The 16,707-nt window shown below is 43.4% G+C and overlaps 1 protein-coding gene across 1 annotated transcript in view; it reads left to right on the top strand.

Annotated features, from left to right (window-relative positions):
• Positions 1-12,311, top strand: part of CACNA1C (calcium voltage-gated channel subunit alpha1 C) — a 704,670-nt gene extending 692,359 nt beyond the window's left edge. Inside the window, exons 47-49 of the mRNA XM_073320186.1 lie at positions 778-881; positions 4,335-4,661; positions 4,959-12,311. Coding sequence (XP_073176287.1) covers positions 778-881; positions 4,335-4,661; positions 4,959-5,255 — 728 coding nt within the window. The 3' untranslated portion in view covers positions 5,256-12,311. The remainder of the gene's footprint in view (positions 1-777; positions 882-4,334; positions 4,662-4,958) is intronic.
• Positions 12,312-16,707: the final 4,396 nt, after the last annotated feature.

Below are 16,707 nucleotides of genomic sequence, written 5' to 3'. Positions count from 1 at the left end.
ATACAGCTCAGTCAGTGTATAAGTCTATGGTTCTCTGGACGGCATGCATCTATGTGAACTGGTTGATTAAGTCTGCATGTGAACTAGGGGAACTTATCAGAGCTCTTTGGGCCCAAAAGAACCTCCTCATAGAGCCAGCAGATGGAGTGAATTAGTATGTGGTGGTATTTTCTTTAAATATTGAACAGGAAGAAAGAAAATGTTCTTCTTTCCTCTCTTGCAAAAGAAAAAATGATGAATTTCAGTACAAGCAAATACACTGAGAATCTGGTGTCTGCTTTAATTGAAACTTTTCAAGTGTTAGGATTTGCAGACTAAAGTCAAGAGCGCTCCTCTGACCATGCAGTTTCACAGAGGTACCAGCCCCTTCACATCAGTGAATCTTTACATTGTTGTAACATGGTTCATTTCCTCATCTAACATCGTTACAACTCATTTTGCCACATCATTCAGAAATCTTCTTCTAGCATACCTAGGAGGATCATCAGTAGCACAGTTTCTACTAGCACTATTGTTAAAAAAAATAATCCCTGTCCAGAATACGTGCTAGTTTTCAGCTGTCTCGGAACACAGCTGTTGGTCAGACTTTATGGTGCTTGACAAACTTTTTCAAATACAGTTGCTCTAGCAAGGTATCAAGGTAAAGTGGACAGGGCCTATAATGGGGATTTTTCCTCTACACCTCCAGAGGTATTACACTGATCTCAAGCTCAGGTCAGAGAGTCTCTGTAATGTGGTGTAAATGATGATCACAGTTCTGTGCCATTGGCATTGCAGGTCGAAGAGCATCTTTTCACTTAGAGTGTCTGAAGAGACAGAAAAACCAAGGTGTAGATGTCACACAGAAGACAGTTCTGCCGTTGCATCTGGTACACCACCAGGTAAGATTTAATTACTAAGCTGCGGCCCACCAACCCAGCTGGACATTTAACATTTGCAGTGCTTACCAATGGCACCACTAGCCAACCTTTCTGAGACCATTTAGGACTGTTTTCTGCAAATATCAAAGATGCTGTTGTTAGAAATTGTTTTTTTGCTCCTGTCAGCTTCTAGTTTCAGGATTTTCATAACTCCCAGAACAAAGCTGCAGGAATATGCTCTTCAAAGTTGGCAATATCAATCAATACCTGACTTACACGAAGGGGAAAAAACAAAAACATAGCTAACATTTCATGGTACAAATAGTTAGCCAAATCCATCCCTACTGTAACTCCATTGACTTTGATGGAACTATTAACATGAGTAGATGGAGAGGGACCACCTCCACTTTAGTACAAAAATAATCAGTTACGCTGATTATTTTTGAAAAGTAACCTGATTACATGAAACTAGTCAGTTTCTTAAAAACCATGACAGAGACATACATCAACTTAGTGCTTTCTACTTGGACATATCTGGATGATTAATCAGCTGTCAAGTCAGAAGTGAACACCTGTCCTTTGTTTGATGCTAAACTGTCTTTCCTTGGCTGACACTATAATACAGGGGCAACCTGCGGCACATATGCCAAAGGCGGCATGCAAGCCAATTTTTATTAGCACGCTGCTGCCAACTGGGGTCCCGGCCACCGGCCCCACTCAGCCCACTGCCTGCCTGGGTGAACGGAACCCCAGGCTGGCAGTGGGCTGAGTGGGGCCGGTGGCCGGCTGGCAGGAACCGGCGGAACCCCAGACTGGCAGCAGGTGAGCCACTGCTGGTCTGTGGTTCTGTCCGCCACCCCATTCAGCCTGCTGACGGTCTGGGGTTCTGGCTGCCGGCCCTTTGCCAGCTGGGGTCCCAGCCATCGGCCCCGCTGAGCCTGCTGCCAGCCTGGGATACCAGTCGCCAGCCCCTCTCACCTCGCTATTGGTCTGGGGTTCCAACCACCCGGCCCTCTGCTAGCCAGGGTCCTGGCTGTCGGCCCGCTCAGCCCGCTGCCAGTCTGGGGTTCCGTCGGGGGGCCCCTGTAAATGTAAAATTTATTACTGGCACACGAAACCTTAAACTAATGAAGACTTGGCACGCCACTTCTCAAAGGTTGCCGCCCCCTGCTATAATATTATAAACTGTTGCAGAAACAGTTTTCATATGGCACTACCAGCCTTGGAACACTTGATGTTCCCTTAGTTAACTGCACATTTCTGGGGTGCTCTTATTATCTGTAGATTGGTATTAGTATACATGATTCTTAAAAAGCACATAAGAGGGTAAGGTCCCTGCTTCAAGGAGCTTTCAGTCTGATTCACTCAATACAGTACACAGATCAACAGTTCAATGCAAGAAGGCCTTGTGGAAGACTGTATTGGGGAAGCATGTCCTTCATGTCTTTCACTGTCAGGAACTCATGGTGCTGCGACAGAAAAACCATCCAGTATTCCACCCCATCAACATTCCCTCTAGTGTAAAAAATGTTAATACTACAAGAAAGCTCCACTACACTATCAGAATATGGTCTTCTGGGTTTGGTAATATTGATTGCTGCTCCCTTTCAGTGGGTGAAATTAAGATTTGCACTGTCCATTGTAAACAATCTGTTAATGTCCCTTTAGATATTAAACACTGAAGGATGTCTTCTCATTGTGAATACTTGAAGAGTTATTCATAGGAAAGGCTCACATATATGTGTATATCCTTCACATATCAATATCTAACTTGCTATGGCCCTTCAGACACTCCTGGAACATTGTCAGTATTGTACTGGTTGGAAACACAGTTTGCTGCATATATCAGTGTATGATCCCTGATTATATTTCTACAACAGGCTGAAGAATCAGTTCAGTTGTGCTTCTAACCAATGTAGGGCCCATCCTGCAGCCTGTTCAATGTAATGGTGCTGCTTATGAGACAGAGACTGCAGGTTTAGGCCTTTAGGGGGAGATATTCAAAAGGCCCAAAGGCCAGCTAGGTGCCCATTTTATACTGAGAATTAATAGGAGCTGGGCAATAGGAGCTGCCTTTTGTGCCTTTAAAAATCTCCCCCTTTATGAAAAATGTTTGGGTAACTGACCCATGGCACTAATAGAAGAGTCTTCTGTTATCCCATTTCTTTGTCTGAAATCATCAGCATAGCATATTTAGAAACCATTCCTGTTTGTGTTAAAGTCAGTTGCCATTGATTTCAATGGGAGGAGGGCTGGAAAGTTAATGAGGGAACTTTCTGCTTACAGATAATACAAAATCCTTTATTTTCTATCAGCTGGCTTCTGATTCCGTTACTCACACTGAGTAGTACCTTACTCTATGAGTTGTCCTATTGACTTGTGGAATAAGGTACCATTCAAGGTGAGTAAAAGTATCAGACTCTGGCCCTATGGAAAGAGGGATTTCATTGAATCACTTATTTAGTTAAAAGGTACTACATGACTCATCAATTATGTATTTAATTCTTTTGAGGGACTGGGTGGCTCAGGGGACTAGTAATGGATATTGATCTTTTCACAAATAGATCACTACATAAAATCCAGTGCAGGTTGGTACTAACTGAACGTTATTACCAACTAAGGTTGGGTCTTTACTAGAACTTATGTCAGCAAAACTTTTGCTGCTCAGGGGTGTGAAAAAACACACCCCACACCACCCGGAGCAACATAATTGTTGCCGGCGTAAGCACTTACGTGCACAGTGCTATGCTGATGAGAGACGCTCTCTCGCCAACATAGCTACCGCTGCTCGTTGAGCTGGTTTTATTATGGGAGAGCTCTCTCCCATCGGCATAACGCGGCCACACGAGCGCTCTTACAGCAACATGGCTGTATCGGTACCGCTGTGCCACTGTAAGCTTGTAAGTCCAGACATGGCCTTAGTGTCACTGGAGACCTAAATAAAATGAGTTGATAGTCTCAGTCCAGTTTCTAGAATAGATATCACCAAAACATATCACCACAATTAGCAGTACATGATGTTGTTAGTGGGATCAGAAGAAGGGTCAAAGATTTGAAGGATGTGGAAAATGAACTACCCTGTCACCCTACGTCAGAAGTGGTGGTCCCTCCGGTACAAGAATGAAGGCATTCTGGCAGGGTTATGTGGGGGAAGTTTGCACTGCTGCTAGCTATATTGTACCTGTTCCATGGACAGAGGATGTCAGTCTTTAGAGCTTTTGATCTGGCACATTTCACCAGAACAAAATAAGCCATTTTTAACGGAATCTTGGTAATAATTACAAAATGGGTCAGCAGAAAACAGAACAGTGTTTTATTACCCACAGCTGTGTTTCATAGAGGTCAATCCATCTAAGTTCCCAATTAGCATAAACCCATTCAAGCCATCCTTGTACTCGTCCCTCACTGCCTAGTCATTCGAGTCGTGCTTCTAAGAGCTGGCTAGTACTGCATTCTTTCTCTCTCTGTCTGAAGGCACTAGCAGTGGCAGGGCTGAGTCCCCTGCTCCAGAGAAGCCATTCCCCAACAACGTTCTCCCCCCGGTTGTGTGCCACGCCCCCTGCCGTGCCCTGTAGCCGTGGCTGGCCACAGAAGACCATCCCGACTTTACGGCTTGATGGAGTGGAGTCCGGTGAGAAACTCAACAGTAGCTTCCCATCAATACACTGCAGCTCCTGGTACTCTGACAGCACCAGCTGCAGAAGCCCTCGGAGAGCCAGGCCAGTCTCCCTCACCGTCCCCAGCCAGACTGGGGGGAGCAGCAGGCAGTTCCACGGCAGCGCTGGCAGCCTTGTCGAAGCGGTAAGTCGACAAAGTCACAGAGGCCTGGGAATGACTGCAGCAGCAACTAGAAATGAGTCATCTTTAGGGCTGCTGTAAGAGGATAGGTATTAGTAGTGCAGACAGCAGTGCTGGGCTTTGGTAGCCATTTCCAGTCAGTGCTTGGTGGCGTGAGTAGGAGGAGAGAGAGGTTTGGTTGGGAAAAGGGAATGGCCAGACAGGAGCTGGGATGGTGGATGGAAGGGTGATGGGACTGATGATGCTAGTGCTAATTTTTATCTTTGTGTTCTGTCTCTGGTTTCCCGCTTGCTTTTGAAGGTCTTGATTTCAGAAGGACTGATGCAGTTTGCTCAAGATCCAAAGTTCATTGAGGTCACAACCCAAGAGCTAGCAGATGCCTGTGACATGACAATAGAAGAGATGGAAAATGCAGCAGACAACATACTCAACGGTAACAACAAGCAGAGCCCCAATGGCAACCTCTTGCCTTTTGTTAACTGCAGGGACCCAGGGCAGGACAGTGCAGGAGAGGAAGAGGAAGAGGTGCAGAACCCGGATTGTAGAAAAAGTCAGGAGGAGCTCCAGGACAGCAGGATTTATGTCAGCAGCCTGTAGTTGCCAGGGCTGAAGCGATGCTGGTTTTTTATTTGTTTCAATGTTCCTAATGGGTTTGTTTCAGAAGTGCCTCACTGTTCTCGTGACCTGGAGTAACCGGAACAGCGTTCTTCATTCATTTCTGTTGGGACGAGCCGCAGAGTTGGGTGGTGTAAGAGAGCTTTTCAGGAGCGAATACAACCCCAGCATATGTCCATGAGGAGGAGGAAGAGGTGGCGGAGGAGAGCCAGCCCCTGCTTGTTCTCAGTCGCTGCACAAGGAACGACGGCTGCTTCCTGAATGCAAAGGAGAACCTCAGCTTCCTGTGGATGGCCCTCGCCAAAAGGACCCTGCATCAAACGGGTGTCTTTCAACTTTGCTTGTAAAATCATTTTGCACATATTCTGTATGAGCCTCACCGTCTCCATAAAACCAAGGCCCTTTTGATTTGGAATAGAATGATGGACTTCTTCTCCTGTGGATTCCAGTACCTTGTCGGGGAGGAGGAAGCAGAAGAAGCCTTAGGGGACATGAGAGGCAAATGGCAACACTGCAGGAAGGCTTGTTGACAGAAAATGCAGAGACTCCCAGGCAGTGGTCTCTGCCAACCAATCAGAGCTCAGGTAGCCATGTCTGCCAACCAATCAGAGCTCAGACAGCCAGCTGTGCCAACCAGTCAGAGAGCAGGAAGCAAGCTCTGTCAAGCAGAGCTGAGGCAACCTGCCCTTTTCTAAGTGAGGTGGTGATGGGCTTATGTAGATCTCTCCTTATTTTTGCAGTTTGATATTTTCTTGAAAGCATGTTCCAATTTTTATTTTGAATATTTTTGTTTTGTTTTGGAGGGAGAGGGGAGAAAGGAGCGTTTACAAAGTTTTGTAACCACCCTTTTGTTTTGTCTTCACCTTTGCAAATGTTAAATTGGTTTGGTTACATTGTATTATTTAAACTATTTTTTCTCCATTGAAATTCGGTAGAAGTTATAATGATAGAAGAGTTTTATCAACCATTATGTACACCAAGAATTTGTAATTTAATTTGATAGTAATTGAAATCTCCTTTTTTTTGTTGTTGTTTTATAATTTAAAGATAGTAGGCAATGCACTTGATATAGTCTTGCACATTTGAGTGATTGATTTGGATTCTTTTTAGTGCTAGGTATTTTTGTGAGTATGTGAGCGGCCCTGAGTGAGCGTGTGTGTGTATGAGTGCATACAGTTCTCCACTTCCTGGTTTTACCTTCAGGAGATCTGTATCTGGGGCCATTTGAATGCAAAAACAAACCACTGTCTCTGCTTTTGAAAGGGGAATCAGTAACTCTTTGCATTTTCTGTTCCACAAGATATGCAAAAACAATGCAATAATATTAATTTTAAAATACAATTGTGAGTTGTGTTGGCATTAAAACTGTATAGAAACAAAATTAAGGGGAAAAACAAACAAAAGTGAGAAGGAGTTATGCTTCGATATATTCCGTGTGATGTTTTATTGCATTGATAATGTTTCTGTTGAAGAAACCGTAATACTTGAATTCAGGTCAGTTTCAGTATTTTTCAAATATTTTTTTAAAATGAATTGCAATTGTGCCAAGCGAATATAATGAATTGAATTAAGTTTGTTTTAAAAGATCACTTCTTGTATATTTTGCTGCATGTAAAGTAAATCATTTCGTATTTGGAGTGTGCCAAGCTTTACCTTTGAACTCTTAAGTGCTTTTCTACGTGTGGTTGGGGAAATGGGTACTAAATATTTTTTTTCATTTTTTAATTTGTACAATGAACAAAGTGTACCTAGTGTAAGTAACTAGTCTGCAATCCACTGACAGGTTGAACGTTACTGATTTTGCATATCTTGTGTTCACTTTCCTTTTTCCTCACTCCCTTAAACATGCACAATTAATTTCTGAATAGAGTATCTTGCTTCCTGAAACCAGGACATTTTATCCAGTCTTCATCCTCTTTCCTGTGCTCAGATTCTCTCAATATTTCTTCTCACTAGGGTGGCAAAATCCATATGCCAAGCAGATCGGATAAGATTTCTAGGAACTCAGCTGGCATCAGCAACTCTGGGGGGATGGAATTGTAATAGGTAATTTCATATTTCTTTCACTGAATCTCTAACTCTCATCAGTAATAGAGTTTCCTGGGGTATATGACAGGCAAATGCGAGAGGCAGAGTTATTAGCTAGGGAAAATAATCTAGCTCTGCCCTTAACTGATATTCCAGGGTAAGTGAGGTGAAGAGTTCTGAGTTGTTACTCAAGAGAATTGCTCTGGTACTGCTCTCAGCTGGAGACACTGAGGGTTAGTGACATGAGCCCATATTTTGCACTCCAGTGTGCAATCTCATCGTTCTCTTCATACCTGAGTTTATGGGCCAGGTTCTGGGCCTCAGTCATACTGCTTTAAATCTGGCATAACTCCACTGAAGTCAATGGCACTATGTCTCCCGCCCAGTCTTGTTATTCACTCTGAACTTCCTTTTCTCCCTCCTCTGCCTGGCACTTGTCTCTTACTAGTGACAAACCAGAAGAGAATTGTAGATCTTATGCAATTTGCTGGGTTTTCCTTGGAAATGAAGTCTTCATTTGGAATCTTGGCTGTCTTTATCTAAAACTCACAAGTTTTGCTCCATTTTCCAGATGGATCCCAGAGTTGCAGATCAGTACTGAATAAAGAAGACTGATCTGACTCAGGAAAATCAGAACCAAACTTTCATCTAAAACTTGAGCTTATTCTGAGATCTGAAAATGTTAAGTTTATTATGTATATTGTTTATAGTTTCATGCACCTCTGTACTTTCCTGCTTTTGAATGGGGCCTAAAGAAGAAATAACAAAGGGATATATTTGGTGGTATTGTATTCCCAGTGGTATTATAAAGTGGCTAACAGCACTTCAATATGTCCTGGATATTTTACAAGACAAAGCCTCTTCTCACAAGATTTTCAGCCTAGTTATTGAACCAAAGAAGCTTGCAGCAGTTTAGCTACACATGGGGGGGGGGGGGTGTCAAAGTCTTGAAATCCTTACTCAAGACTTACCTAGGCAAAATTATGCATAGACATCAATTAGCCCAGTGCGGAGCATTTTTACTGGTTCTTTACTGAGACAAACGCTCATGGAGTTTTGCCTATGACTTGCATGTGGATTCGGGATTTTACTTATCTGATCCAAATCAAACCTCCAAACCTTTTGAAGGTTCTCCATTTTTAATGCTGTGATGCATAGGTTCAGTGCTATTGAAAATGAAGTATCCCCACTTCTAGTCACCTATTTCTGAGAGGGAGTCAGGTGGTAGCATCTCCCTAACTCATTCTTTTTTACTGAATAGTTCCTTTGACGCAAATTTAGTGCGAGTTGTTGGTGCTCATCACCTCTGAAAAACAAGCTACTAATCTGTAGTAGTCTTTACTGAAGTCAGTGGGAGCTCTGGGTGCTCAGCAAGTGCTCATTTCCTCTTCAGATTTGGCCTCAGGCTAGAGGAAGAAGCTTACATCATCTACATCCTTCTGTGAAAACTGCTATTCCCTCAGTGATCACACCCTGCAGAGGGCTGGAGAAACCCCCATCTCTCTACTGAACAGTCCTCTACATCCTACTGATTTAAATCCTTGTACAGAGAGGACAATGCAGCTGAAGATGATATTTATAATTGGAGAGTGGTACTAAAATCAGAACTTGCTGATGCCAGCTGTGCTAATTTCACTCTCTTTGGAAGATGGCATTTCATTTAGGTACTTTCTGACATACAGAGTGCAATAGGTCTGAGCAAAGAGCTACTGCCTCCATCAAGTGGAGCAGGGTCTGGGCCATGGTGAGGAGGAGAGAGCAGGTTTAGTTCCCTGGAGTGTCTTTCCTTTCCCTGTGTATTGGAGCTAGTGTCAGGTACAATCACTGCACTGTGAGTGGAAACACTGAAGAAGTGAATGATTGAGGAGTTTTGTGTAAGGAAAAAGAAAGGAGGAAATAGTCTTCATCATTTGCGTGTGGTTGATCTGCAGCTTGTTAACAGTACACTGCAGACTAAAGACATTTCTTAAAAAAACAAAAAAACTGCTCTCTTATCACCCCTGGTCATTACTCCAGGCAGCACCAGGCCAGTCACACTGGATGCATTTCTTTTTTCTTCCTTACTCTGTGTGGCTGACAGGATGGAAAAAGTGGGACTGATGATCCAGAGCTGGAGTTTCCTTATCCACGGACCTTTTCTGCATCATCTGCCTCTTCAGCTGGACATATGAATGATGATGATGATGTAGATGCTGCTGCTACTGTGAGGGGTTCAACTGTTTGATTCCCCTGCCCGACCGCACCCCAGTCTGGAGGGACAGCTGAAGGAGCGCCATGTACAGAATCACATCTATTTCTGCTTTGTTTTCTGACTCAAAACCCTGCCCCCTCGATGACTACGACAACAACAACAAAAAAAGGGCAAATGCATTTTTTTTACATTTCTTGATAATTTTCAAAGCAATGTATCATTGCTTTCTTCAGACTGATGCCAATATAACAGTTGAATGGGTCTCAGCCAGGCTCCTGTGTCTTTTCTGACTGCTAGTTTCAGATTGCTGTGTGAAATGTATGCATGTTTGCACACAGACACAATCCCACAAGGTGATAGACTCACAAGCCAGTCAGGTTGCTAACATGCTTTTTACATGCAGTTGGAGGCCTCTTGCTTCTTACATACAGATGAAAAAACTAATCAGCAAACCACAGAATGAATGAAGCAGCCACATTTGGACAGAACTGAATAATATAATATATATCCACAATACAGCCTTGACTGTCCAAGTGTCATGTGGGACACTGAGTAAGAAGTTTGGAAATCAAGGGATTTTAAAGTAATTAACATCTACCAGAGAACCTGCATTTACTTCAGATAGTTGTGCATTTTGATAGGTTCAGATAATCAAGATTGTAGTGCATATAAAGAAAATATAAAGAAAGTCCAGGCAAAAGATCTAAATCACTTCTCACTAATGCCAGTCTAAACCAAGTATAATTCATTTGAAGCTAATGAGGCAATACTGATATCACCCCGGTGTGAAATCAGAATCAGGCCCAGAAAATTTATTTTTTCCTTCCTTTATTTTCTTCCCTGAAGGAGCCCGACTATAAATTTTGCATAAACCAGAGCTGTCTAGATTTTTCATTTTTATTTTAATATCTGATTTTAGTTGGCTTCGTCAGATAAATTAATTCCCATTTTTAATTAAGCAGCCCAGGGATCAAAACGGTTCTTATCAGAAGTTCAGTCCCAAGAGAGACCCTCTGCTGCTGCTTTGTTTCTGAGGGTCTCACAGTAAGAGCCATGTGGCCTCCCTGCTCCAGCGGGCCTGACATGTGGGCCGGTGAGAAGGGCCGCAGAGCAATGAAGTGCGTGGTGCAGCGTTAAAACCAGACAGGTCTCTAACTTAATATAAAGAGGTCTGTGGTATCACACTGGGATGAAAGTCTCTCCTGATATTAAAATCAGCGTCCTGTTCAAAGCCCCTATTCTCCCCACCTTGTAGAGACTTTGCTTAAGACGAGCATAAAGAACAGCCCCTCTTTAGAAGTGAGCAGTACTGTCTAAAGGGCTACCCCAAAAACGCATCTTCAATAAGCAAACTGCTGTAGGCATTTATCTACTTCAGCATTATGAATGACTTCACAGGAGGCAAAAATCAATAGCTCACAATCTCATCACATTCTCAAACTGTTTTTTCTTTATTCCATCTCACTCAGACAACCTGCTTTCATTGAAGTCCAACACATCACATCACTGCTTTCACTTGGTCCAGGAGCAAACTGGCTGGGTCATAGGCCAAATGCTATGCTACACACACAGACATGCTTCCTTCCTAGAGCAGATGCTCCCCCAACCTTCAAACAACCTCCTTCCTATGCAGTAACCTTCCCAACCATCTTCCCCTACTTAGTACAGAGCTTACCTGCCACTAGTCTTCTCATCCATATGATGGATGTCCTGAATTGTTGTCCAGCCAGGCAAAATGTAATCTATTTCCCAGAGAGAATCCGGGGCCAGTTTGCTCCTGGCTCAGTCAGTTAGACTAGTTTTCAGTACTCCTTAAAACCTCTCATGCCATGACCGCTCATGGAATTGACAGATGCAGGGGTGTCCAGTCCAGCTATGACCGTTTGAATGGGGGAAGATCTCAAATAACTAAAAGTGAGATTTTGAATATCACATTACAAACTGCTTCATCACTCAAGAGAGATGCTTTTAAAACTGCCTTAACAAATGAATTCAAAATGTTGGAGGGAGACTCCCTCCAAATGAGTGACACACGGCAACAAGGGAAAAGCCATTTTGGGGGTGAAATCTGGCTGGAAGTGGCTGGAATCCAGCTCAGTTCCAGAGGTGAAAACATAGTTTAGGGCCTGATCCTGTAGTAGTTACTCAGGATACATTCCCCTTGACTTCATTGATTAAAGACTGCAAGATCAGGACTTTACAAGGCAGAGGTGGGTATTTTCTTGCCTGCATCTGATTAATTTGGGAACTGATCCTGCAAGGTGCTAAGCATATGTATTTCCCATTTGCTTCCACGGAAGATTTGGTTGCTCAGCATCTCTCAGGTTCAGCACTTCATCATTTCCTGCTCAGACCATCAGCTATAAATGTTGACAAATGTAAAGTGTTTTGCCTTCATTTTAATTGCCCAGTGCTGTTAAATGAACTGTCCTAGGTGTATGCCACCCCAGATGTAAGTCTCCTCTCCCACATTTCTCTCCACCCCAGATGTCCCTACCATCTTCACTGAAGCCCTTCCCAGTACTAGTTCTTTACCACATCCCACAATTTTATACCCAGGTTTCATGAAACCACAGAAATGCTTTTGTAAATAATGCTGTACAGTTTGTAACTGTAAGTGTACGCCTGTCATCGGTGCCAGAGTCCGGCTTGCCCTCTCGCACGTTTTAAAAATCAATGACGAAAAGTTAGAGCGAATGGCCCACAAGTGAGCGATAGGGTCATCTCTGTGTGGGACAAATGTATATTCCTGTAAGATTGCATTTTTATCTAAGGAATGATGTTATTTTAAAAAATTGCTAATAAATTTCTAAACAATGCCTAGATTGGTTCAGTATCTGTAAATTTTATCCTAACTTTTTACACATCCATCCCCTTCTCTCAACAGTGTCTAAAAACAAGCCAACTGCCTGCAAACCCTTATTCACTTGAATAGTCACACTGAAGTTAATGGGATTACTCATGTGATTTAAGACTTTGCAAAACTGGGACCCTGGTACTGACAAACTATCATGATAAATATCACCCTAGAAAATTCAGTTACATTCTATAGTAGAATTACCCTAATTACATTGTAGTTACTCCGTAATGTCTGACTATAAAATGTAACCAATGCAGTTAACCTCCTGGCTATAGGATTTTGTGCTACATATATGTCAAACTGTATAATTTCAGCATAATTACAATTAAATTAATACTTTAAGCATGAAACTAACAGGGCATTAATAAGTAATTCAGTCACCTATTTAGCTTACTGATTATATGAATTTGTGGCATAACTATCCTGCAATTTTCTTTTATAATTCCAGTGGAACAACACAACACAGTATAATAAACCATAGGTAATTACAGCCACTGTATTGCAAAGTGATTCAGAAAATTCTTCTTTAAAAAAAAAAAAAATCAGTGATTCTTCTTAAACTGTTTATAAATAGCCTCTGAGCTTGGTAACGAAATGTTGCAATGGGGAGGGGGGGGGGTCTTCCAGTGCAGACCATAATCACTGGAAGCCTTTCATTGCAGCATGAGGCTATGAGGAGGAACAGACACAAGCCAAACTCACCATTGGCAAAAACTGATCTAATGTCATTGAAATCTAGGGAGTGGCATTTTCTTATCCAAGGACTAAATTTGGCCTTCAGTTAGAAACATTCACCACAAAACCATGAGAAACTGGCTTGGTCTCAAATTCCATTACAACCTGAACATTCAGCTCAGGTTTGTTGAAAAGTTCACTTATCTGCGACCCACTCCAGGATCAGGTGAGCCAGGTTATGGTTTTGTGTTGAAACCATGTGGAGTGTGTGGTTCCAACGCAAAATCAGATGAAACTCCAAGGTTTAGAATGTATTTGAATTTCAGGTTGAGGATGTGTTCAGACAGGAAACTCAAAGTGAAACCTGTGGTAGTGGAAAGAGGAACTCTATGTACATCAGCTAAAAGGTTTGCACAAGCTCTTGTGAACCAAAAGCACTGAAAGTTACTCCCTACCATACGGAGATATAATACTATGCACTTTCATAACACCTTCCACTTGAGGACCTCAAGCCACTTGAATCCAATGTTTATTAATTAAAATTCACACCACCTCAAGAAGGTTGTTATATCCCCAGTTTACTGATGGGGAAAATGGGCCCAGAGATTGTGACTTCCCCAGGATACACCTGAAGTCAGTGACAAGTCCAAGAACAGAAACCAGCTCTATGACTTTTCAGCCCCATGATTTAGCCACAAGACTATCCTTCTTTTAGCAATAATGGGCATGTAATATATAACTAATTCACAGTTCACAGCAAATGCTGAGGTAAGAAGTGAAAACTAGAGTCCACCTCTGGCTAGCCTGTCACAGGATGGCCAATTTGAAGTCTGCATAACGCTGTGTGTTAATGGAGCTTTCCCCTGAGCACTCCAGCCTTTGACAACATGGCAGTGCTCTGGCTTGCTCTTTCTGTCTGTTTCAATGGCAATTTACGAAGGAAACAACAAAGCCAAGAGTTCTGAGAGGCACTGACTACAGGACACTTGTTGGTCTTTTGTTTTTTTTAAAATCTGCTCAACAAACAATGGGTTTTCAAACATGCATGAAGGGAAGACATAAAAATGGGAAAATAATAAACATTGTAAATGAAACACAACAAGCCTAAGGAGTTATAATGGGATCTAAAGCCTTTCATCTCTAAATTCAGGTTGGCTTGGATCAGCAGTGATAGGAAGTGGTTACTATCTGATGACTATGAATTGTGGTCTCAGCAAAGTTGCATCTACAACACAGCCAGAAACTGGCACTTTTACTTGCAACTGCCATAGAAAGGCCGAGGACTAAATGAATAGAGATTAATTTGTTCTCACCCCTAAGGTGGGCCCTTCCATAATGTAGTAGGAAGAGAGCCTGAGACATAAGCCCTTGTATCAGAGGCCTGGTATGAGGCAGGACCTGCTCACAGAATCTGGCAAGAACAGGGCTGATATTGCAGAAATACACATGCCTAAGAAGTGCTAAGCACAGAGCACTCACATCCCAATATCAAGGATGATACAAAAACATTCCCCAAGGATAACAGAAACACACTTACCCCTCCTAAAGGATAAGGTCAGAATGACAGTACGTAACTTGACAGGTTTCAGAGTAACAGCCGTGTTAGTCTGTATTCGCAAAAAGGAAAGGAGGACTTGTGGCACCTTAGAGACTAACCAATTTATTAGAGCATAAGCTTTCGTGAGCTACAGCTCACTTCTTCAGATGCATATCGTGGAAACTGCCAAAGGAGGACTTGTGGCACCTTAGAGACTAACCAATTTATTAGAGCATAAGCTTTCGTGAGCTACAGCTCACGAAATGCAGTTTCCACGATATGCATCTGAAGAAGTGAGCTGTAGCTCACGAAAGCTTATGCTCTAATAAATTGGTTAGTCTCTAAGGTGCCACAAGTCCTCCTTTTCTTTTTAGTACGTAACTTGTTTATATAGGGGTATAATGATGTATCTCAGAGGGAGTATCTTTGGCCAGCCTAGCAGGCAGTGGAAAGTCCCGCCACTGACTGAGCTGCGTCCATTTTCAAAGGCAAACATGTCTTAGTATCCTCATAGAGTCTGCCAGGTGCTATCACTGTGCTTCGTCAACAACAAACCTCGCTGGGTGCCTTCATATCTTAACGGATCTTGTGGTCATTGGGCAGTTTGCTCGAGGTCTGCTGTGCCAACTGTCTGCAAAGCTGGGACAGCACACAAAGAGAACACACACACGCAACCACATGTGAGAGTTAATGTACATTAATTCAGTGTAGCAAAGTTTTCTTTGATGCTTTGTAGCTAGAGAACGTCAGTCTCCAGCACTGTCAGGACAGCACTTACCACAAGCAATAAATTCACTTTAATAAATAAACTGAATAATACAAAAGTTTCATTTTGACTATATGTGGGCAATACAGACCAAACAATAGTTGGTTGGTGAGAATTTCATCTTGTGTATACTTTGCTTGGGTAGGTTCAAGATGTAAAAGGCTTTATTCTCCATTGCCTTTCATTTTGTGTGGTCACTTATACCTGCACAAAGTTTAAAATGCTACACAATCCAAATGGTAGCATCTTACACCCAACTTTGCACAAGTATAATTGACTACCCGGGGTGCAATGGAGAATCAGGCCCTAAATTCAGCTCTGGAGTGAGTTTAAGGAGTTCAAATCTGGGGTTTTCATTTGGCTCATAAATAGGAGGGCTATTTGGAGAATTTGGCTCCCATGTCAGAATTGGGTTTTAGTCATCCCCGAAGTTCAGCAGTGTTCGATCCAGCATTTTGGTTGAAGGCTATCTTTATGCTTACTGTGACAGCAATGGTTGCCACTCATTAGCCAAGTTTCCTTTCCTCACATCAATACACCATGAACCCACAAAGGAAATTGTTTACTTTGTATTTTTCTCTGTACAACTGAACATAACCTACCTTTAGGATCTTACAGGACTCAGTGTCAGGGCCTCCAGAATTTTGCCCTTCCCCAGAGACCAATAATGTACTGTTTGAACAAGACCAGGTCACTAGCTCATTGTTTACCTGTTAGAGGTGTATGGTCAGTGAATACTCAGGAGGCTCAGACACCAGAAAACTTTGATTGGAGTCCACATTGCTGCTGAAACACAAGGTAATTTTCCAAACATGCTGGCTCCAACACTTTCTTACTCAAACATGTTTTTGGGGGGCGAGAGGGGGTCAGGAAGAGTGCCCCTTCCAGGAGCAGAAAGCAGGGAGGAGCCTGTCTCAGTGGAGGCAGTGACAGGTTTTAAAATGACACCTTCCCAGAAACAAATTCCGAGTCTGGAACTGATCTCAGACTCTGGGACCCGGGCAAGACCGATTCGGGCTGCTCCTGTGTGGGCGCATGGAGGGTAGAGACGAGCACGCGGCGACTCCCGCCCTCCTGCGGATCCCCCCTGCAGCGACCGCCGCACCCCCGCGATGCGTGGTCCCCGCGCACATGGCGTGAGGGAGTCACCGCCCCCGCCCGGGATGTGGTGGGGAAGGGGCCGGCCCCGTCGTCCCCGACGGGACACGGCCGGCGCTGGATGGCACGTGGTGCGCTCTTCAAACCGCAGCGGTCAACCCTGCGCGCGTGCCGCAAAGGCCTCGCCTTCCCCATCGCCTCCAGCCACTGCGCTTCCCCGCCCGCCGCAGCTCCCTGGAGCTCTCGCCGCGGTGCCCCCCTTCAGCTCTGCGTCCCCCG

This window comes from Lepidochelys kempii, chromosome 1, assembly GCF_965140265.1.
Source record: "Lepidochelys kempii isolate rLepKem1 chromosome 1, rLepKem1.hap2, whole genome shotgun sequence".
Taxonomy (NCBI): domain Eukaryota; kingdom Metazoa; phylum Chordata; order Testudines; family Cheloniidae; genus Lepidochelys; species Lepidochelys kempii.
Note: the sequence above shows the minus strand (reverse complement) of the source record. Positions and strands in the feature narration are given on the sequence as shown.